We start from the raw sequence: 23,280 nt of genomic DNA, 5'->3' as shown, positions 1-23,280 counted from the left end.
AGAAAAAGAATTACAATGAATTAATATATTTTTAAAACAACATAACAGAGGAAATGATAAAGGTCTTTAAAAAAGAAAATCACTCACACTGAAAATCACCAACACTGACTTAAGTATAGCTAATCTGCATAGATATAGAATACTTATAGACAAATCAGCAGCATTTCCCAAACAAAAAAATCATAAGCCCAAATGAATTAACTAATCATGTGTAAAGAACAGATACTACTCATAAGTAACCCCAGCCTGATTAAGAGTCCAATCCAACCACAACTTCATCCTCTGTGTTACATTGTGTGCCACTTAAGTGTCGCAAAGTTTCCCACACTGCACTGAGACTTATTCACAGCCCCGGGCCTTCTGTGTAACTACGCAATGTGATGCTGATGTTCTCTGAGGAGCTGCTTCCTTAGTAAAGACCCTGAAGCCTGGTGGAGACTTTAATGCAATGCTCTGTAATCTTGAAAAAAAAACTTCGAATCACAGCCCCTCTTGGGATGTTTCTGCCCACAAATTCACCACCATATACTACTTAATATTGAACCTGTTTCCCAATTTCTTCTTTCCTTTTCTATTCTTTAAAAAAAGTAATGTTTCTTTGTTTGTAAGAATACTGTTAAGAGCTCTGGATGGTGTAGAACTTGAAATCCTCCTACCTTCATCTCCTAAGTATTGGGCTTGTAGCTGTATGCTGCCCTCCAGATTTAACCTCTGTTTTCCTGAGATGTGTAATTGGGGGGGGGCTGTAGGGGGGCTGATTGATGTAAAAATCTGTTGTCACCAGGCAGACTGCAATCTCTGAGCAAGATGATGATTGGAAAAAAGCAACTGAAATATCTGAGATGTCTGGAAATCTTATGTCCTATGTCATACACCGCAATGTTGGGGAGAAAGATGGACAGTCAATTCGATCAAAACAATCCCTTAGTTGGCGTTTCGGGGCTCAGTGTGGGTTCTTCCTGGGGATACAAAATACAGGACTGAGCTGGTAAGCAGAGAGGTAGACAGGATGCTGTTGGGAGAGGAGGACCTTGGAGGAGAAAGAAAAAGAGAAGGTTCAGAGAGTCCTGGGGCGCTAGGGTAAGGCCAGAGCAGGCCCATGCAATGCATGGTGGAGTGGAGAATCCTGCTTGAGGACAAATGGGAGGAGGCTGCCCTGCAGACAGCAGCAACTGGAGTGGCAGGAGGACATGGACCCTGCAAGGCCAGAGGAGCTTGGCTGTGAGAGGTGGGGTGTGGTGGGGAGAAGCTAAGTATAGAGGGGGCGTGGCCAGAAGTGGAAGAGGAAAAGTTAGGAGCTCCTGGGTGGTGACAGGGCAGACACAGAGGAGCCTGTGGACTTCACAGCCATGTTGGCAGGCCTGGGCTCCCTGGTGGCTGCCTTCTGGGCCACTCTCCATCTGCAGACTCTCCTGCTGGGGACTGTCATCTTTCTTTTCCTTGCTGACTTCCTCAAGAGCCAGCGACCAAAAAACTACCCACCAGGGCCCAGGCGCCTGCCTTTTGTGGGCCACTTACTTCACTTAGACTTGAAGAAAGTGGAATTGCAACTTCAGCAGGTAGGAAGGCGACTGGCCACCTGCGAACCTGCTTGGAGCCCCCTCTTCCTGGCCTGTCAATGGATCTACCTGCTCTTTCTAGTGCTGCTCTGGAATTCTGTGCTTACTATTTAAGTCTGACAGATATGTTCTTTCCTTTAAGGCCCTTAATTGTGTGCTATCTTGCTAAACCGTGTTGTGTTGACTCATCTTACAATGTGATTACCTCGTCCTAGGTTATTATCCTTAAGTACACTTTGTTCTGCGGGGCTCCACCCTCTATAAATGAGAGATATCTAAATCCTCTCATTGCTCAGCTGAATTATTTCCCTCCAGTGACTGAGCCCCTAGACCTCTGGCCTCTCCCCAGACCCCTCTGCAGTGATTCCTAAAGAAAGAAGTGATTTGTAGCCAGGCCCTGGTGGCTCACACCTGTAATCCTAGCTACTCAGGAGGCTGAGATCTGAGGATTACAGTTCAAAGCCAGCCTGGGCAGGAAAGTCTATGAGACTCTTATCTCCAGTTAACCACCAGAAAACCGGAAGTGACTCTGTGGCTCAAGTGGTAGAGAGCTCACCTTGAGCTGAAGAGCTGAGGGACAGTGTCCAGGGCCAGAGTTCAAGTCCCATGACCAACCAAAAAAAAAAAAAAAAAAAAAAGAAAAGAAAAGAAAAAGAAAGAAATCACTTGAAAATTAGTCCTAACCTACAACTTTCTCAGTGCCATACACACTGCCTACAAGTGGGGTTCACGTTTTTTAGCAGTGCTGGGACCCTTCTTACCTAGCCTCTATCCCCCTATATAAACATCTCCAGCCCAGCACTTCCTATCTCTCAGGACTCCTACCTACTCTTTGATGCTCTCTCAAACATCTAAATGTATTCAAGATTCCTCAGCTGACCATTCTGCCTCTCAGCACCAACATCTTGGAGAGACATTAGCTGATGTTTAGGAAGATTCAATAGGAAATATTCAACAGGGTGGAGTCTGTGCAAGACCCAGTAATGGTTCCCTATCCCTAGTAAGGCACAGGGTGTTTTGAACATTGCCAATGTCTTTGCATATGCAGGGACAACATTCTATCCCACGAGGACAGAAACAGTCAGTGGTGGTACTACTTGAAGAATTATTCACAGAATGATAAAGTTAAACTCCTAAAACTCTGCCTTGCTCATGAAAATGTTATTGGATATTGTCCTATTATTGTTCTGTTAATGATTTCTAGTATAATTCATTATGGTCAGAAAATATACTGCATATGATTTCAATTGTTTTAAATATATCAAGGTTCATTTAATGATGCATGATAATAGTTTTCTACCAGGCACTAGATGCTTTTACCTGTAATCCCAGCTACTCAAGAAGCTGAGATCTAAGGATCATGGTTCGAAGCCAGCCCTGACAGAAAAGTCTGTGAGGCTCGTATCTCCAATAATTTTTTTTAAAAAAATTAAAAAGCCAGAAATGGAGCTGTGGCTCAAGTAATAGAGAGCTAGCCTTGAGCTAAAGAAATTCAGGTATAGTACACAGGTCCTGAGTTCAAGCCCTAGGACCACACACACACACACACACACACACACACACACACACACACACACACACACACAATGTTTATTCTTCATGGAACTTTTGTACTCAGGTATAGTACACAGGTCCTGAGTTCAAGCCCTAGGACCACACACACACACACACACACACACACACACACACACACACACACACACACACACACACACACACACACACACACACACACACACACACACACACACACACACACACACACACACACACACACACAATGTTTATTCTTATATTCTTCATGGAACTTTTGTACTCTATGAGCACAACTGTGAGATTTCTTAATATTGGGACAAATACCACTCAGGCTTAGACCCTGTTGTTTCCAATTCATTTTCTCTGTGTTGTTCAGATCAGATATTTTCTATTAATCTCTCTTCACTTTCACTCATATTTGGCATTACTACTTTTTATTGAGCTATTTTGTAGTGCTTAGTTTATTGTATTTTTCTGCTCTAAATTTCCTTTTGTCTCATCTGTGTATCTTGTTTCTTCTTGAGAAGAAACATTTTGTCTCAATTGTTTCAGCAATTTTTATTAAAACATTTTAAAAACAGCTACTTTAATTATTCATTATTAAAGTATTTATTATCCTGTAATTCCAAACTGTGTTTTGTCTGATTAAGATAGATGCTCCAATACTATTACACAGTAAGGAGACTTATTTTGGATTATAGTATCTACTGGATATTTTGTATATCATGTTATGGAACTGTCTCTGGGTACTGTCTATATTTTTTCCTTTATCGGGTAGCCTGGTGAGTTTCTGACTGTCTGCTCTAGGTTATTAGCCTTCTATAGAGCTAGCCTGGGACTCTATACTTTGTGTAAGCCACTCTCACAGGAGTAATGAAAATATAAAACAGAAGCCTTCAGAATAAGGTGCTGTTGGTACTACAGGGGAGTAGAATTAAAAAGGTCTACCCTCATCTGCTGCATTTTTATAATTTTTACTGTAAAGCAAATTGAGTTAAATGATTAATTTAATTACAATTAAATTTATATTCTTTCACTTAGGACATATTAGTACTAAAAACTTGATAGGCCTTCCATCAGATTTATGTACACACACACACACACACACACACACACATACAGGCACACACAGTCGTGTGTGCCAGTCCTGGGAATAGAACTCACAACCTGGGTGCTGTCCCTGAGCTTTTGTGCGCCAGGCTAGTGCTCTACCACTTGAGCTACTGCTCTGCTTGTGGCTTTTTGGTGGTTAGTAGGAGATAAGAGTCTCATGAACTTTCCTGCCCAGCCTGGTTTTGAACCATGATCCTCAGATTTCAGCCTTCTGTGTAACTAAGGTTACTGGCATGAGCCAATGTTGCCTGACTTTTAATTGTTGTGATACATGTAAATGCTAGGTTCCAGCTGTTGTACCAGATGTTGGTTGTGTGTCAGACATGCTTTATCAGACCTATCACCCACTCTGGTCTCTGGCTCTGGTAGAATTTCTTTAATTCTACCATTTCTGGAGGCTCATTGATAAAGTACCCTCCCTTAAAATTTTAAATTCTACCACACCATCACTATAGTAATTGTCATTGTCTGCTATGCCTTACCCATTTTTCTGCACAGTTAGCCTCTCTAAAGAGAATATTTATAAAGCCATTATTGTGAGCAGGAGCACACGCATGTGCACATGATCATACATAATTGTGTTCAAACAGCCTTGAATGAGACTAAGGTGCACCCTTCCACACACACATGAACACAACATGAGCTCCTTTAGCTACACACCTGACAACTATCCTTGAACATAAGATATAAACACATTCAGTTTTTACTATTTTACTATTTTTCAGTACGTGAAAAAATATGGGAACCTTTTAAGCCTGGATTTGGGTCTTATACCTTCCGTGGTTATAACAGGACTGCCCTTAATCAAAGAAGTATGTGGTCACATGGAACAAAACTTTGTGAACCGTCCTATCTCCGCTCACAGAGAACGTACCTTTCATAAGTACGGTAAGCTTCTTTGTCACAGTAAAGCGTGTACTGGAAGTTCTATGATCTGTTAAGAGCACGTCTGTGTTTATAGTTCTCTACCATCCTCAGCTCCCAGCTGCCAGCTGAGGACATCTATGTCCTGCCCCAAATCCTTCTGCATACTTTGATGAGGAAATAACCGTATTACCCAGTTCTATTGGGAGGAATAGGTTCTCTCTTCTTCTTTCCCTTTCCAAGCTTCTTCTCTCAGAAGATGAATCTGTGACTGCTTCCTTCTGTCGTCTCTAGTTATTTATTCCCTGTTTATATGGCCTCACCACCCAGGGAATTCCAGCCTTGCAGTCCATGCAAGAACAGACTGGCATGACTACTTAAAACTACCATGAAATAACGTAACACATTTAAAAGCTGGAACCAAGACTCTGATCATCTACCTAAGCATTATTTTTATTTATTTCTTTTTCGTGTGTGTGTGTGTGTGTGTGTGTGTGTGTGTGTGTGTGTGTGTGTGTGTGTGTGTGTGTGTGTGTGTGTGTGTGTGTGTGTGTGTGTGTGTGGTACAGGGGTTTTGATTTAGAACCTCTACCACTGAAGTCATTTTTGCTTATTAATTATTCTTCAGAGAGAGTTTTTAGCCTTAGGATACTCCATGTCCCATTTTGACACTGGGTATTGTGCATTTATGATGGTGGTAGAGCTGAGTGGGCCTGAGGGTCTGTGCAGGTAGGAAGAGCACGACTAGGGGCAACTGGATCAGAAGCTAGCAGCTCAAGGCTCGCTGTGCTCATGGCTGTTGCAGTGGTGGCAGTGGTGACAAAATGTGGTGGTAGTGGCCCCAGTATGTTGTGTCTGGTGGCACACCATTCCAGCTGTGTATGCCACTAGAATCATCTTTTGTTGCACTGATTCTTAGTACAGTTTTTTTTTAGACTCCATTTCATTAACTTCTGTCTTGGTTTTTAAAATTTTCTTTCTGTATGCTAATTTTGGGTTCGCCTATTTTTGCTTTTAAGAGAGAGTTTTGGGATGAGGGCACTAACCCACCCAACCATCAACATAGGGAACCAGAGTATCTCTAATGAATCTAATTTCTCCTGTGTTACCAAACTTTTCTCATTCTCAGAATAGAAATGGTAGACATTTCTCATCCATCACCTTGCCCCATTGCCTGGACATAATGTAAAAGATCTCCATCATTTCAAGATTTTATGTAAGAAAACTAACTAGCAGAAATAAGAAAGGTTGGTGGTAGAGGATTAGGGAGAAAATCTGGAAATATGTGATCCTGAGCTCTATCAGAATTGAGTGTTTCTACAAAGAGATTCCAAAGTTTCTGAAGGAACACATGATGTGAGTTAGATAGGGCTTTCTGGGTTTAATAAGAAAGGCCATTTCCCAAAGGCGATCTACAAATTCAATACGATACCTATCAATATTCCAACGTCATTCTTCACTGACATAGAAGAAGCAATTCAAAAATTCATATGGAACAATCAAAGATGTCAAATAGCAAAAACGATTCTTAACAGAAAGAACAGTGCTGGAGGAATATCAATACCAAATTTCAAATTCTACTACAAAGCTGTAATAATCAAAACAGCTTGGTACTGGCACAAGAACAGACCTGAGGACCAATGGAATAGAACTGAAGACCCAGAAATAAACCCACAGACCTATAGCCACCTAATCTTCAATACGGGAGCTAAAAAAAAAATAGAATGGAAGAAAGACAGCCTCTTCAGCAAATGGTGCTGGCAAAATAGGTTAATCAGCTGCAGAAAACTAAAGCTAGACCCTTATATATCACACTGCACCAGAATCAACCCGAAATGGATCAAAGACCTCAGAGTCAAAGCAGACATCCTGAAAACATTACAGGAAGGAATAGGAGAAACTCTAGGGCTCATTGACACAGGCTGAAATTTTCTTAATAGAGACCCAGAAACCCAACAAATCAAAGAAAGTTTGGACAAATAAGATTGTATGAAACTGCAAAGCTTCTGCATGGCAAAGGACATAGCTAGCAAGAACAATAGAAAGCCCATGGATTGAGATCTTCACTAGCCATACAACGGACAAGGGTTTTATATCTAAAATATACCTGGAACTCAAAAAATTAAATCTCCCAAAAACAAATCCTCAAAGAAACAACTGCCCAATAAATAAGTGGGCTAAAGACTTAGAAACTTCTCTGAAGAGGAAAGAAGGATGGCCAATAGACACATGAAGAAATGCTCAACTTCTCTAGCCATAAAAGAAATGTAAATCAAAACAACATTGAGATTCCACTTCACCCCAGTTAGAATGGCTATAATCAAGAAATCTAATAACAACAGATGCTGGAGGGGATGTGGCCAAAAGGGAACCTTACTGCATTGTTGGTGGGAGTGTAAACCTGTTCAACCACTTTGGAAAGCAATATGGACGTTTCTCAAAAGATTCCACATAGAACTCCCCTATGACTCAGCAATCCCACTTTTGGGCATTTACCCAAGTGATCACAAACAAGACCATACTAAAGCTACCAGCATAACTATGTTTATTGCAGCCTTATTTACCATAGCTAAGATATGGAACCAGCCCAGATGCCCCTCAGTAGATGAATGGATCAAGAATGTGTGTGTGTGTGTGTGTGTGTGTGTGTATGCATGCAATGGAATTCTATACCTCCATCAGAAAGAATGACATTGCCCCATTTGTTAGGAAATGGAAAGACTTGGAAAAAATTATATTAAGTGAAGTAAGCCAGGCCCAAAGAAACATAGGTCCCATGATTTCCCTTATTTGCAATAACTAGTATGTGTCTAGGATAAGCAGAAAAGGTCAAAAGCTATTTACATATGACCATATAAGATGATGTTAAGTGAAATGAACCCCAAGACAGGAACATAAGTGGGTTTTTTTCTTGCTATTGTTTTTAAAATACTTATAATGAACTATGTGATTTTTTTGTTTCTTTTGTATGTTCTTCTCCTATGATATAACTCCTGTTTTCACTGTATTTGATTCTGGTGTCCTGCATCTTGTATGTACACTTTTCTAATTTGGGGAGGGGAAGGGAAAAAACAAAATGCTTAAATAGGGATACAGGTCGACTCATTGTAACAATGAGATGTACAAGACACTCTGTTGAAAATGAACTTTACAACTTGTAGGGAGGAAGGGAGGAGTTAGGGAGGTGGGGAGGGAAAGGTTGGTAAGGGAAAATCAAAGGAGGAGGTAACAATGATTGATAGGAAATGTACTTATTACCTTACTCATGTAACTGTAACTCCGCTGGACACTATTTTTACAATAAAAAAGTATTTAATAAAAATCCCATTTTATTGGAATCATATAGGCCCAGGAAGATGTTTAAAGGTATCAAGGAGTGCTCTCAAAATAAAGAAATGAGAAGCAGCTTCGTATTATCTGGGCCATGGAACAAATGATGATTGGCTGAGCTTCTCAGGATGTTCCTCCACATTTTTTCAGCTGTTCTATTTGAAATCTTCATCTTCTTGTTTCCTTGAGTTATATCTTCAGTGTATAAGGTCTTCCTTAGATAGGATCTCTCCTAGAAAGCCTTGCCATACCTCCTTAATGGTAATGATTTGAAAGGTAATGCTTCATGAGTGCCTCCATCCCTTGTGTTTGAATCAACATAAACAATAAACTATACTTATGTGACCACTAATCAAAACTCTCAGAGACTTGGATTTGAACTCTTACTTAGCTAGCTACTAAGTATATGCACTAGTGAAGTTTATATTACTCTACAATCACTTTCCTCAATTTTATCATTAGAGAAAATGTGCCCTTGGGGTGGTAATTAACCTGTAGAATTTTATGGACTTAAGTAAGAAATGAAAATACTAAAAACCCCTAGGTTGCAAGCTGCCAGTAAATGTTAGCCATTATGTGCATAGTCATTATTTCTCTGAATTGTTTTAGGTCCCTTATAGCCCCTCTTTTTCCATTTGGCATATGTTTATATTTAATTTGCTAAGGGTTGTTTGTTTTTTTTTGGTAGGAGGAGTAAGGGTTGTTGTTGCTGTTGTGCTGATATTGGGGCTTAGACTCAGGGCATGGTTGCCATCATTGAGCTTTTTCTACTCAAGTATGGCACTTTACCACATCTCCAATTCTGACTTTTTGCTGGTTAAATGGAGAGAAGAGTGGCATGGTCTTTTCTGTCTAGGCTAGCACTGAAACATAATCTTCAGATTTCAACACCCTGAGTAACCAGAATTACAGGCACATGCTACTGGCACCTGGCTTTGCCAATGATACACCAGAATTGATATGCTATAATGTTGGTGTTCTTTATCCCAGGATTGATCATGTCCAATGGCCAGATATGGAAGGAACAAAGAAGATTCACCTTGGCAACACTAAGGAACTTTGGTTTAGGAAAGAAAAGCTTGGAGCGACGCATTCAGGAGGAAGCCCAGCACCTTGGTGAAGCCATAGAAAATGAGAAAGGTGAGTATACCACAAAACAGGTGCAGGCCATTGTTGGCCATCCATTCATTGAACCGTTACATATTTACTGCCTTGGTTAGTAAACTTACTGCGCAGGTCCTAGTATCTGACAGTGAGCTAGATACTGAAGACAGAAACATGAACATCTAAATCAGTGATCCTGTCCTGAGATTGTTAATATTAAACACATTAAAAGTATATTAAATGCACTGCTGAATGCACTTATAAAAACAAGCATCAATTTGACTTGACTAGCATTGACTAAGTTCTTACAAGATGCCAGATACTGTTAATGTGTTACGGCCAGAACCTCTTACGTGGTTCTCTGATAGGTACCCCTTATATAGACGAGATTCTTATAAAGAATGGAAACAAAAACCCAATGTAATGGATCTCTTCCTTATTCTGTCTAGGACAGCCTTTTGACCCACACTTCATGGTCAACAATGCAGTTTCCAACATAATTTGTTCCATCACTTTTGGGGAGCGATTTGACTATCAGGATGATCAGTTTCAGGAGCTGCTGAAGACATTGGATGAGATCATGTGTTTGGAGGCATCACTGCACTGCCAGGTAAGTAGTTTGTCTTCCTACTTCTTGATGAAGGATATTGTTGCTGATTCAGACATAGGTTTTTCCTGGGTTTTGTTTGCTGGGGCTGGGGCTAGGGGTATTGGGGAAATGGGGAGTTTTCCAACCTAAATTAAATATCTTAAAATTGAATTGAACACAGAGTTTTGTAAAAATCCATCTGTTTATAATTTCATTGAATAATTATGACTACCAAAAGCATTCCTAATATTCATGAGAAATGCTAGCTTTTTTACAGGATCTATCTATATTCACCTAGACTGGTGTTTTAAAAAGAACAATATGGTTATTGGTTGCGATTCTCTCTCTAAGACCCTTGGAACATTTGTTTCCCCCTTCTCCACATGAACCTTCTGAGTGAACTCTTAGCTCAGCAACTCATTTTACAATTGATCTCTACTAGTTTTATGGGGATTTTTAGTGTAGACTAGAAGTACATTGTAAAATGTGCCACTCTACTTGGACCACACTTATTGATGGGTCCTATACCTTAATTTATATACATTAAAAATTTTTATTCTATCAAAAACTCTACTCAACTAAGCAGTAGTGGTTCATGCCAGTGATTCAGAAGCAATTGCTAGCATAAATAGGAGGATCAAGGCCCAGATTTGGATACAAAGCATGACCAAAATGTCAAAAATAACCAGAACAAAAATAAATAAATAAATATATATATATATATATATATATATATATATATATATATATATATATATATAACCAGAGCAAAACCAGCTAGAGGAATGGCTCAAACAGTAGAGTATTATCTAGTAATCACAAAATTGTGAGTTCAAATCTCATTATTTAAAAATAAAATAAATAAAACTCTACTCAGTTTCTTTTTCTCTCAGTTACATTACTCAATTTGGAAAACACTGTTATAGGAAAAGTGAAGTCAAGTACTGAGTTTAGCCCTCTGGACTTTTTCTTTCACTAGGTTGGTGACTGAAGCTACCTCAGTACTTCCATATGGACATGTGTAAATGGGTGCATGCACACATGTGGATTTTTTTCTGTCTGTCATGGGGCTTGAATTCTGGGCCTGGGCGCTGTCCCTCAGCTCTTCAGCTCAAGGCAAGCACTCTACCACTTGAGCCACAGCACCACTTCCAGTTTTCTGGTGGTTACTTGGAGATAAGAGTCTCATGGACTTTCCTGCCTGGGCTGTCTTTGAACCACCATCCTCAGATCTCAGTCTCCTGAGTAGCTAGGATTACAGGCGTGAACCACCGGCGCCCAGCACATGTGCATATTTTTTAATCCTGGTTAGGAGGTTCAGTTTTGAATCACTGTCTGTACATTATTAAAAACATTGTTTCAGTTAGGAGAGGACCCACTAGTTTTGAAAGTTGTAAATATATATAAAAGTAGCAAAAACACAGTCCTGAATCACTCACAGTATATTCCCATACTGTGAGTATAGCACACAGCTAACCCTACCTCATTTGTTTCTCTGTGGTGCTACTGCTTTTCATTTCCATTTTTGCAGCAAATTTAAGACATCTAAATTGTAATTGTTCTGGCAAGATTTTTCAGGTTTGATATTTCCTGCTAAGATGGGAGGTAGATGCTGCTTCTTACGTTTCTCTCAATTTTTACCTTGACATAGTTACATTTCTACTTGAATACCCACTTACATTGATGTTTTTCTAATGAAAAGGAATATCTATAAAAACTTAGTCTTTTTGTCCAGTAGTATTTCCTTTTCTGAAGTCTAATGATATTTTCTTTCCTGAAGTGTACTTTGAAACAAATGTCACTAATTATTTTTCAAAGTTTTCATCTGCTCGGTTATTTTCTGTAACATTACTTTAAAAAAATCCCATACCTCTTCTATTCTCTCTCTCTCTCTCTTTCTCTCTCTTTCTCTCTCTGTCTCTCTCTCTGTCTCTCTGTCTCTCTGTTTCTCTGTCTGTCTGTCTGTCTCTGTCTCTGTCTCTGTCTCTGTCTCTGTCTCTGTCTCTGTCTCTGTCTCTGTCTCTGTCTCTGTCTCTCTCTGTCTCTCTCTCTCTCTCTCTCTCTCTCTCTCTCTCTCTCTCTCTCTCTCTCTCTCTCTCTCTCTCTCTTCCTCCCACCCCTGCCATGGGGTGATTTCTTCTAATTTACTTTTGAGGCATCCCTCTATGTAGCTGTCTATAAAACCAAATACCCAGGAAGACCGGAAGAACCAGATCAGGAGGAAGAAAACGTAGATGTAGGTGCATAAATAAGTCAGGTGAGATGCAATATAACAAACACACACAATAAATGAAGTATTCTGTTTACTGACAGACCCATGTTGTCATACTGATTTCAGAGGTAACTAATAGCAACCACAAAGTCCTAAAACGGTCAGCAGTGTGATCTACAACCAAGGTGGTTCAACTATTCAGCATAAAAATGACAGAAAGGAGGTGACAGGTCCTCAGAGACATGCTATCAAGGGCTTATGAGCATGAAGAATGATATAAGACAAGTATGATAGAATGTCATTGAGGATTATGAGTCAAGAACGGAAGTCCTGCGGTTATATTATTCTTCTTCTGAAAACCCAATAGAAAATAAGCTGTGATAACATCACAAATCCAATCAAGAATCCAATGAACACTAGACAGCATCCAGATCAGAGATGAGGGGAGCAACTGGGGTGTGGAGAAGTAGTCTGAAGCACAGTATATTTGGCATGAGGGAACGCAAATGTTTAACAGAGAAGTAAGTGAGAAAAGAGAAATCAAGGATTACTCTAAAGTTTAGACAGTTTAGTAAAACAGGCAGAATTCTGTCTTTAAAAGTAGAAAATGGTACCATAGTGCATGATTTTGTTTCATTTTCTTCCCCAATTAGCTCTATGATATCTTCCCATGGATAATGAAATTCCTTCCTGGACAACACCAGACTCTCTTCTCCAACTGGGAAAAACTGAAATTGTTTGTTTCTCGTGTGATTGAAAAACACAAAGAAGACTGGAATCCTGCTGAACCGAGAGACCTCATTGATGCTTACCTCAATGAAATGGCAAAAGTGGGTGAAAAACAAATGTTTCCAAAATTTTATTCATAAAGAAGAAATAGTGCTATGTTAGTTTCTACTTGCAATTGCAACAAGTTAGTATTAGCTTAGTTGCTTAAAATAGCACAGATTTGTTTTCTTATCAAACCAGGTAACCAAATCCAAAGTCCGTTTCACTAGGTTAAAGTTAAGGCATTGGTCAAGTAGCTTATTTCGGAAGCTCTATGGTGAATCTGTTCCATTAATTTTCTTGCTTCAAAGATGATTTTCCTTGGTTTAGCTCACATTCTTTCTTCAGTAGTAGTATAGTGCCTTCTCTCTTCCCTAATCTCTGATTTCATTTGTGTCTTCTCTCTCTGGCTCTGATTAACTTGCCTCACTCCTATAAGAATAATTCCTATTGTAGGACATTTAACTTAATCATATCTGCAAAGTCCTGTTTGGTATATCAGGTAACATGCACAGGGTGTGGACATTTTTGTGGATGATTACTAAAAGTAGTTTGAATTTCAAATTAAAAGGTAAGAATTTCAGAAATTCAGAATACCATTACCTAAAAATTGCTGAAGCTATTCCAAATAATGATAAAGACTGATAGGCATTTTGTTTGTGGTGCTACCTTTTTTTAAAAAAGAAATCATCCACTCCTCTCCTCTTTGCTCTTATATGCACACAGAAAAATCACAGGAGTCTTAGAGCTTTGTTTTATTATTATTGGGTAGGAAGCCAAGTACCCACTTTAGTTCTCAATTCCCACCGAGGAAAACAAATAGATCTAAGAGACTAATGGTTTTTTGGCTAATTAATGTGCAACACGGAATCAATGTCATCTTTGGCTCATGAGTTTATGAGTTCCTCCTGTTGGGCAGGATAGAGAATTTCTCTCATCTCTTTTATTACCCTACTGGCATATTAATTAAGTTTTATCTTCAAAGGAGGAAATTTAACCAGCATAAGGTATATAGATGTGGAACAATGAACATAGATAAATGTTAACAAATGAAGCTTTGGAAAACAATATGAAATGATAGAGACATGATTGATGGAATGATGCCGGTTTTAAGCAGAAATGATTAATGGGGAAACAGAATGGTTTTACATCAAAGAATTCACTTTATCCTTGCTGGTATCAGCACAAACATTTGTTGATTATTTGTTATATGTCTTTAGCATCTCCTATAGTGAATAATACCATTGTTAGAGATGACTGTCTGTGTTATTTTATAAACTGATGCAGAGCAATGTGGAATGACTTATCCTAGGTCTAAGAACTAGTAAATAATGTTGCTAAAATTGGAAGCCATGTCCGTCTCATGTACATCCCATTCTCATTCATCTATACTAATAGATTATTCCAAACTGTGCATTTAAAAAACATAGTAGCCATGCTTTGCATCCACCCACAGGGAAGTTTTTTTGTCAGACTTTGGACCCCCAAACTATGCATTATAGTGTTGTTTCCTAAGGTGCTCAATTATTTCTTCATTAGCTCTTTTCTTCCAAATTCTCTCCAAATGGCAAAGCCCCTGTGTGTTGAAGCAATGAGAAATACACTGCACCAATCAACACTTCACTGTATTATCTAGCACACAGACAAGAACACCTCAAGCTTCCATGAAGAAAACCTCATCTGTTGCACACTGGATCTTTTTACTGCTGGAACTGAGACAACATCCATGATACTGCGCTGGGGTCTTCTGTTTGTCAGCTTCTACCAAGAAGTCCAAGGTATGTGTGCAGCAACTGTACCTGGGTCAGGACAGAATGGCGCTCTTGGACCACACCGCTCAGAAATATGACAAAGAATAGCATAGTGGAAGGGAAATATAATACTCATGGAGTGATGTGAATTTTGGAATTTCCAAATTCCTCACATTTTCTATGAGGATTTTGATAAGGATATATATTGGAGAGTCCCTGCTCAAAAGAAGCCCAGACTTGAGAGGGAAAGAAGCCATGAAAGAAGTAATTTCACCATTGGTATTGTGAAGGTTTCCAAGGAAGAGTTACATTCTCACGTAAGTACTTAGACTTTTCCCCTCCCTTTAACAATGGCTTTTCATTATCCTCTACATTCTGTTCAAACTCTTAAGTCTGTTCTATCATGTTCTTTGATATGCCCTAGACTAGTGCTGTCTAGCCTTACCCTTAGCCATTCTACATGACAGCTCCAAATTACATGTCATTCTCTTATATTGTCCCTATTTCTGCCTCTATGTTTTGGTATCCCTACCTTTTAACCAAGAATTTACTTTCCCCTTTTCTCCATATAGTAGATTTATCCCTTTTCTACAGAAATCTGTTCAAGTTATACCCCCCTTAAGATTTTTCTCCACTCTTACAAGAAGTTAAGAGCTTAACAGTGATGAGCATTTTCTTCCTCTAGTCCTTCCCTAATGCATTTCCATTGCTGTGTGTATCACACATTATATACACCTCTTTCCTCCAAAGAGAATAGCTATTCCCCAACATTTTTCTTTCTTCAGGTTCTAGAACAGTTTGACCAGACAGTAGATTGGAACTGTAACTGCACAGCTGTTCAAGCTGTTCAATTTACTAACAAGTCATAATTCACTGAGGAGATCAATGCCAATTATTTTCCCTAAAATAAAAAATAGAATCAAGAAGATTAGAGTACTTCCCACTCAGTTAGGATAAATTTGTTCATAATGCTTCAATTCTTTTACATGTAAAGCATAAACAGCCAGGTGCTGGTAGCTCATGTCTGTAATCCTAGCTACTCAAGAAGCTGAACTCTGAGGATTGAGATGTAACACCAGCCCAAACAATAGAGTCTGTAAGATTCTTATCTCTTATTAACCAGGAAAAAGCTGAAGTGGAGGTATGCCTCAAGTAGTATAGCACCAGTCTTGAGCATAAATTCTGAGAGCATGAGGCCCTGAATGCAAACTCCACTACCGTATGCACGCATGCATACCTGTGTGTATGTGTGTGTGCACGCACACACACACACACAAACACATACACACATAAATGTACCCTTTATAATTTGTATTTGTATATTTACCTGTGTGGTTATGATATCAAATGCATTTTTGTCTAAAGATTTATTTTTTAGAGTTTAAAACATTAGGATATATACCAAGCTTCTGGAATAAAGTCTCCACATTCTGAATGATGGAAGTTTACACCCATATTCACAGAGCAATATTCATTGTAGCGAACTGTTAAAAGCTAACTGTGAATCAACCATAAGAACCGTATGCTAAAGTAAATAAGTTGATCAAAGAAGCATAATACTGCAGTATTCCACTAGAATGTGTTATCTAGGGCTAGGGTTGTGGCTCAAATGATAGAGTGCTTGCCTAACAAACACATGGCCCTGAGGACCAAACCCAGTTCTATAAAAAATTATATAGAATAGTTAAGTTTATACAGATGGAAAATAGAAGGGTGACAAGTTAGTGGAGGGGAAAATGAATTGTTTCATGGCTATAAGGTTTCACTCTTACAAGATGAGGAAGTTCTGGTGTTTACTGTACAACTCTGTGAACATATATGAACTCTAGACTAAAAATAGTTCAAATGAACAGTGTTCTGATTCTTAATATTCAGGAGACTGAGTTGGGACTGAGTTTGAGCCTAACCTGAGCTACATGTCCAGATGTTTTTCTTTTAATCAAAACAACAAAAAAGGTTAAGACAAGGTACATATGTTGGTCTCTGCCTCTGGGGCAGGAGTCCCTAATACTTAGGAGACTATTACAGGAGGACTGTGGGTTTGGGGATAGCCAGAGGTACATTGGGAGAACCTGCAGCAAAAATAAAAGTTTTTAACAAGAAAAATTATGAGACATGCAATTTCAAGGTAGAGCAAATGACAGACACAGATTTCTCTCTCAGGAAAAAGCATCTGAATTGTTTCTTTACAGCCCTCAATCTTGATTCAATGTGGCATTCTGGAGTCTAGAACAATGCCCTTTGGCACTAAAATGACTCATCAGGACAACTACATTTCCACATGCAGTAGGGGGAAAAAAGAAGGAAATCAGCATCCTGCTTTTCAAGTCTTGCTTCATGAATGAAACTTCAGGGACTGGGAAAGTGGCTCAGTGGTAGAGTGCTTGCCTCGTATACATGAGCCCCTGCATTTGATTCCTCAGCACCACATAAACAGAAAAAGCCAGAAGTGGTGCTGTGGCTCAAGTGGTAGAGTGCTAACCTTGAGCTGAAGAGCTGAGGGACAGCACCCAGGCCCAGAGTTCAGGCCCCACGACCAAAATAAAAAAAAATAAAAAAAAAAGAATGAAACTTCACTTCTTACATCCTATTGACTAGAACTTAGTTATATTTTCATGCATATCACAAAGCCATCTGAAAAATACAGGTGTCAGCTGTGTTACCATATTCCCCCAAAAAAGAAGAAAACATAGGAGAAGAGCTAACAAATTTTGTCATTTGTTATTTTCATCATCCCAATTTCCACACATCTCAAAACATCCTTGAGCTGAAGTAAATGCATTCGCTCTATTCAGATGAGGAAAATGAAATTAAATAATGTACAGAAATAATTTAGTGCAAAATAATGTAGAGCGAATAACATAGTGTAAAAATTTGCTGCCCACTTTACATTCTTATATATCCCCTTGAGAACTGAGACTCTAGGTCTGCCATGGTGTGAATTTTTGAGACCTTGCCACCAAACTTAAACATTGAAATCTAATTATCAGAGTAATGATGGAGATTTGGTGGTATGTCTGGCCCATATGAAGAATAATACCCATATTAAAGATCAATCAGAGACCTATATTGCTCCTTCAGTTTGGGGGAATATGGCAAGAAGAGGACTTTTATGAGTAAAAATGAGGGTTCTTACCAGGCAACATATCATATCTACTAGGCAATTATTCTTAAACTCCCCATGCATAAGAATGATGACCACTAAACTTGTACTAGTTACAAGTCACCCAATTTACAATATGATGCTATAGAAGCATGAAATAGTAAGTTCCTACTATGAGCTTCCCATGCTGATCCTGGTTATTCTACTCTTCTGTAACCAAGCTCAGGGAAAATTGTAATAAACAGTGTTTTTTTAAGGGTTGAGGTCTAGTTTATTTCTTGGCAGTCTGGACACAAGTTGCAATACAATTGAGATCTTACAATATGTTCTTGCAAAACTATAATAAAGCACACAAGTGGAAAGGGTTAAAGGACTTTCCCTTTCCTTCCAGAAAAAATACAAGCTGAGATTGATGAAGTGGTTGGCCCATGGAAGCAACCTACCTTGAAAGACAGAGAGTCCATGCCCTACACCAATGCTGTCATCCATGAGGTGCTAAGAATGGGCAATATCTTCCCCTTGGGCGCTCCCAGGGAAGTCACAGTGGATACTACTTTGACTGGATACCAACTGCCAAGGGTAACTCCCATTCTCATAGTGGATTTTGAGTTCATCAAAGACCATGAACTTGAAACGTTGTATGTAATCCTGTGTGAAGAAATAACTTCGATGGGAAAAGTGATAGACTTTTATTCACACTATTCAAGTTTTCTTCCATGTGTTTAGTTGGATATTAACACTGTGGAGGAAGGAAGATTCTCAGGTCAAATACAGTCAGCAAAGATGAGATATTTTTGCTGTCTTCCTTCTGGGTATTCTTACTACTCTATAGTGCATTGTGAATCTCTGAGGGTACTGAGCAGGTAGCCATTCTCTGTCAGATTTTGCCATAGACCCTTTTTAGTTTGCCTAGTAGAGCATCTCTGAAAACTAGTGAGATCTGGCAAGCTCTGTTTAGGAAGTTCTGCTTGACATTCTTGTCAAGAGTACTAAAATGTGAAATCTTTAATGTCTTTATCTAAGATGCATTTAAACCCAACTCATAGATTCCATGTTGAGGTAGCAGCTCTATATGTTTTAATTAATCTGCCACAATTCCCCCTATACAGTGGGGAAAACTGTCCCTAGCAGATTGGCTGATGAGACTTTGCAGTCAAACTGATGGGAATCCTTTACAGTGTTCCAAATTTGAAGTGTGAGTAGGTGGCTGCAGTGACTTGACTGAGTTACCTGCTTTCACTGTGTAGAGCAGGCTGTGTGGCATGAGGTTCTTGCAGGACTCTGTCGAGGTGCATGCACTGGGTAGCAGGGGGAAACAGGAATTGAGGAGATGGAATTAAGAGACGTGTGAAGCAATGGGACCACCTTGCTGATGGGATAGGCTGAGGCAGTGGGAGGGAATGGCTTACTCTGGTGACTCTGTGAATCTTTTCATGTTCCTGAATGAAGAGCAGGTCCTTTTGACAGATATCTGCATGCACTATTAAACTTGTCATGGCAACTGGGAATGGTGTCCTTGGCCCCAGAGGGGAAGGAATGAAGAAGAAGAATGAAGGAAACATACTTTTTCTACTCTACTACCTATAGAGAAGACTCATTCTGGAATCAATTATCTAATTACCCTGGTATGATTCTAAGCAGGCATTTCCAATCCATCCTTCTAAGTTGTCCTGCAAAAGAATTCGGTCCTAGCAGGTCAATCATTTAAGCAGAAAATGAGGATGGAGAGAATTCAGGGTATGACTTTAGAGCCAGAGGGACACCAACCCTTTGCATGAGTGAGCTCCATGCATCAAGCATTAATTCTCCTCTTCCTCTTCTAGGGCACTGTGATATTCCCTAATATGATTGCACTACACAGGGACCCCAAGGAGTGGGCTACCCCAGACACCTTCACTCCAGAACATTTTCTGGAGAATGGACAGTTTAAGAAGAGGGAAGCCTTTCTGCCTTTTGGAATGGGTGAGTTGTGATGGGCATGAGAAAAACTGCAGGGCTCTTTCTTCACCCTCTCCTTTTCTCTCAGTAGTCTTCATTGGGGTGTCCCCAGATGGCCATGTCCAGTACGCCCAATTTGCTGTTGGTCACAGACCATCATTGCTTGCACTGGACATTGTTTTGGACCATGCCAGCCTCACTTCTTAGTCAGTTTACAATCTGTCACACTTCATTATTCATGGAGATGACCTCCTTGTTCTCTTTCCAGCAATCGCTGATTGAGTCTCACAAAGGAAGTTGAACACCTGCCATCCTTACAGAGTTTTTAGTTTGTTTTTGCTTTAAATCTTTGAAATAGGTTATTCCTATGCTTCCCAGGCTGCCCTTGAATTTACAATGTATGCCAAGCTGAGCTTTAACTTTGGATCTTCCTGTCTCCATCTCCCAAACAATGGAATTACAGGCTCACTCCACCCTGCCTCGATTTTTTCGAGGTTTTCTGTTTCCTCTGTTTGTTCATTCTTTCTTCCTTTCTCTTTCTCTCTTTCTTTCTTCCTTCCTTCCTTCCTTTTCTCCTCCCTCCATTCCCCTTCCTCCCTCCCTCCCTCCCTCTTTTCTTTCGTTCGTTCGTTCGTTCCTTCCTTCCTTCCTTCCTTCCTTTCTTCCTTCCTTCCTTCCTTCCTTCCTTCCGCCAGTCCTGGTTCCTGAATCTAAACTCAAGGCCTGGGCACTGTCCCTAAACTTTCTCATTCAAGGCTAGTGCTCTACAACTTGAGCCAGAACTCCACTTCTGGCTATTTTGGTGGTTAATTGGAGATGAGTCTCATAGACTTTCTTGCCCAGCCTAGCTTTGAACCACTATCCTCAGATGTCAGCCTCCTGAATAGCTAGGACTTACAGGTATGAGCCACCAGCAACTGGTCCAAGTTCGCTTTAAAGGCTGCTCACTTACACTGAAATAGAGCTGATTTTAATGAGATCAGGATGCAGCAAAGGAAAGAGACTACCTGCTTACCATTTGGGCATGCAACAATGACTAAATGCCAGTAGCTTAACTAGATCCAGTTTTGACCTATAAGTACTTCCTAAAGAGATCCTTCCATCCTTTCTAATGTTAATTATGTTTAAAATACCTAGTTAGTCCATGTCTATGGTGTGCAACTAAAAAATTGAGTAGATACAACTGCAACCTTTCTTGTGATTTGTAGATGGCAACATCAATAACAAAAGGTCTTTGCTGGTCTGTGTCTATGAGACTTGTATGTCACCTTCTTGATCACAGACTTACATTGCAAATAAACTATTTCATACTATCCCATAGCAAGCCAATCATTTATAATTATAGGGAGAAATGACTACTATCTTCTTCCTTTAATACCAGCTAACTCAAAGTAAGACAGAACTTGTTCCTTACAAGATCATATGCCCAAAGACCTGGTACAACTGGGCCAAACTCAAGTTTGTGTACTTCTAGTCTGTGTCTTGTATCTTCTAGGACAACCACAGCTTCTCATACACCACCCTTCTGCTTTGAGTTTCACTGGTTTATTCCATATGTAAGAGGCACTACGTTGCTGTATTACAAACAAGTAAAAGCTTCTTAAGTGTTAGTAAGACCATGTGATTCTTCACAAGCATAGAGGTCAGACACATGGCTCTGCTGCTTTTGGTTGGTCTGTCTTAGATGTTAGAGGGTCAGCTGGCTGATAGTTGTTCTAGGCTAATATGAGATAGAACAATAAGTTCTTTTTGCATTTCTGCTCATCCTCTATCAAGAGGCAATCTTCATTTGCTCTTGTACCTGTGACCCTGGAAGGGTTTCATTTGTTTCCCATGAAGAAGCTCCTGCCTCATGAAATCTGCCCACAAGACTGCTCTGTTCTTGGAGGCTATCAGGAAATGATTAAAGAGTTCTTGGTGCCACTTCAGGGACAGGCCAGAGGACATTGTAAAAGATAGCATTTGTCAATTTGTTGAAAATATCTTAGTTACAAATGCGTTGGTGTCTTCACATGAATGAGGAGGACTATCCATTTTAGACTCTTTAAATGACTGACAGGTCTATGTGCAGAGTTGAACTGGAATATAACTCAAAATCAATAAAAGAGGAGAGATATGAAATGAAGGCAGAGACATCAAGCCTTATTTAGTTTTCAGGTGTCCATTAGACCTATCTGAGAAGTCAGTAATTTAAAAAAAGTCATCTCTATGTCTCTGTTAGAAATAGGCACAGAAAAAGGTAACTTATACTTTAGGAACCTGACATTCCATTGCGTATACATTGGAGTTCCATTTAAGGAACCCATGCAGTCTTATTTCTGCTTTACTGTCTGTTCATTTCATTGTTGTCCATGGAATGACGTTTGAACAACTGTAGAGGAGATGCCCCCACTCGACTCAAGCTTCTCATATCCATTGCCCTACATACCCATTGCCCTTCACCCCAGCATGGCCTCTCCCCTGAAGGAATTTGACACCTGGTGATCAACAATCTGTGCTGCAGTGAAGCCAGGTGGATGTCAGACTAAGATCAAGTGGCAGGCTGTAAAGCCCAGGGTCTGCTTAGGTTTTGAAGGAGGTAGTGAAGAACACCAATGCCTAGAAACCACTATGAATCTAATTTATGTTTTGAATTTTTTTCTGCAGGAAAGAGAGCTTGCCTTGGAGAACAATTGGCAAGATCTGAACTGTTTATTTTCTTCACTTCTCTTCTGCAAAGGTTTACATTCAAACCCCCCCTGAATGAGAAGCTGAGCCTGAAAGCTAGAATGAGCATCCCCCATTCTCCTCCCAGCTACCTCATTTGCGCAATCCTGAGGGCATGATGCTGCTGGAAAAGGAATTTGAAAGGCGAGAAGAAAAGGCATGGGTTCTGAAACCACTGGGGCCTGTCTTTGTGTCAGGGGAGAGAATAAAAGCTAATATTTCTGAGCACCCATCAGAGTTCTTTGACTAGTAAGAAACGGAATGCGAATCCCAGCTTTGTTACTTCCTCCAAACTGGTCCTGGACAAATTATTTATGTGATAAGGATTTATCTTCTCACACAAGTTGTGAAAAAAGAAAGACAATTCCTTCCTTAAGCAAAGTTCTCTCACTGGGTTCAAGCCCCACACTGACTAAAAGAAAAAAGGAAGAAAGAAAGAAAATTCTCTCACAGCCAAAATAAATAATACATTTGACATGGCTTGCAAATCCTAAAGTGTTGCATAAAATGTAAGCTACTATATGCCTCCTTCTCTTCTGCCTTTCATAGCAATGTATTTCCTTCTGACTTGTTGAAAGAGATCAGGTCAAAGTAGTGAAAAGATATAACATAGTTAAAATAAGATTTTGCGGAATCCCCAGCATTCTGCCTTGTAAGCTCTCCCCTTGTTAGAACTGTACAAAATTACTTCTTTACTGACTTGCATA

At 39.7% G+C, this 23,280-nt stretch overlaps 1 protein-coding gene across 1 annotated transcript; it reads left to right on the top strand.

Annotated features, from left to right (window-relative positions):
• Positions 1-1,347: 1,347 nt before the first annotated feature.
• Positions 1,348-22,801, top strand: Cyp2j2 (cytochrome P450 family 2 subfamily J member 2). Its single transcript, XM_069987047.1, has 9 exons — positions 1,348-1,559; positions 4,934-5,096; positions 9,393-9,542; positions 9,956-10,116; positions 12,961-13,137; positions 14,712-14,853; positions 18,321-18,508; positions 19,753-19,891; positions 22,514-22,801. Exons 1-9 carry the CDS (start codon positions 1,350-1,352, stop codon positions 22,690-22,692), a joined length of 1,509 nt encoding a protein of 502 aa, XP_069843148.1. The 5' UTR covers positions 1,348-1,349; the 3' UTR covers positions 22,693-22,801.
• The last annotated feature ends 479 nt before the right edge of the window (positions 22,802-23,280 follow it).

This window comes from Dipodomys merriami, unplaced genomic scaffold (assembly GCF_024711535.1).
Source record: "Dipodomys merriami isolate MVZ:Mamm:240054 unplaced genomic scaffold, mDipMer1.0.p SCAF_34, whole genome shotgun sequence".
In the NCBI taxonomy this organism is placed as follows: Eukaryota; Metazoa; Chordata; class Mammalia; order Rodentia; family Heteromyidae; genus Dipodomys; species Dipodomys merriami.
This window is presented reverse-complemented; position numbering and strand designations above follow the sequence as displayed.

Coding starts and splice junctions, on each gene's coding strand:
- Cyp2j2 (XM_069987047.1), top strand. CDS start 1,350: ATGTTGGCAGGCCTGGGCTCCCTGGTGGCTGCCTTCTGGGCCACTCTC. Junction 1,560..4,933: donor TGGAATTGCAACTTCAGCAG/GTAGGAAGGCGA, acceptor ACTATTTTTCAG/TACGTGAAAAAATATGGGAA. Junction 9,543..9,955: donor AGCCATAGAAAATGAGAAAG/GTGAGTATACCA, acceptor TATTCTGTCTAG/GACAGCCTTTTGACCCACAC.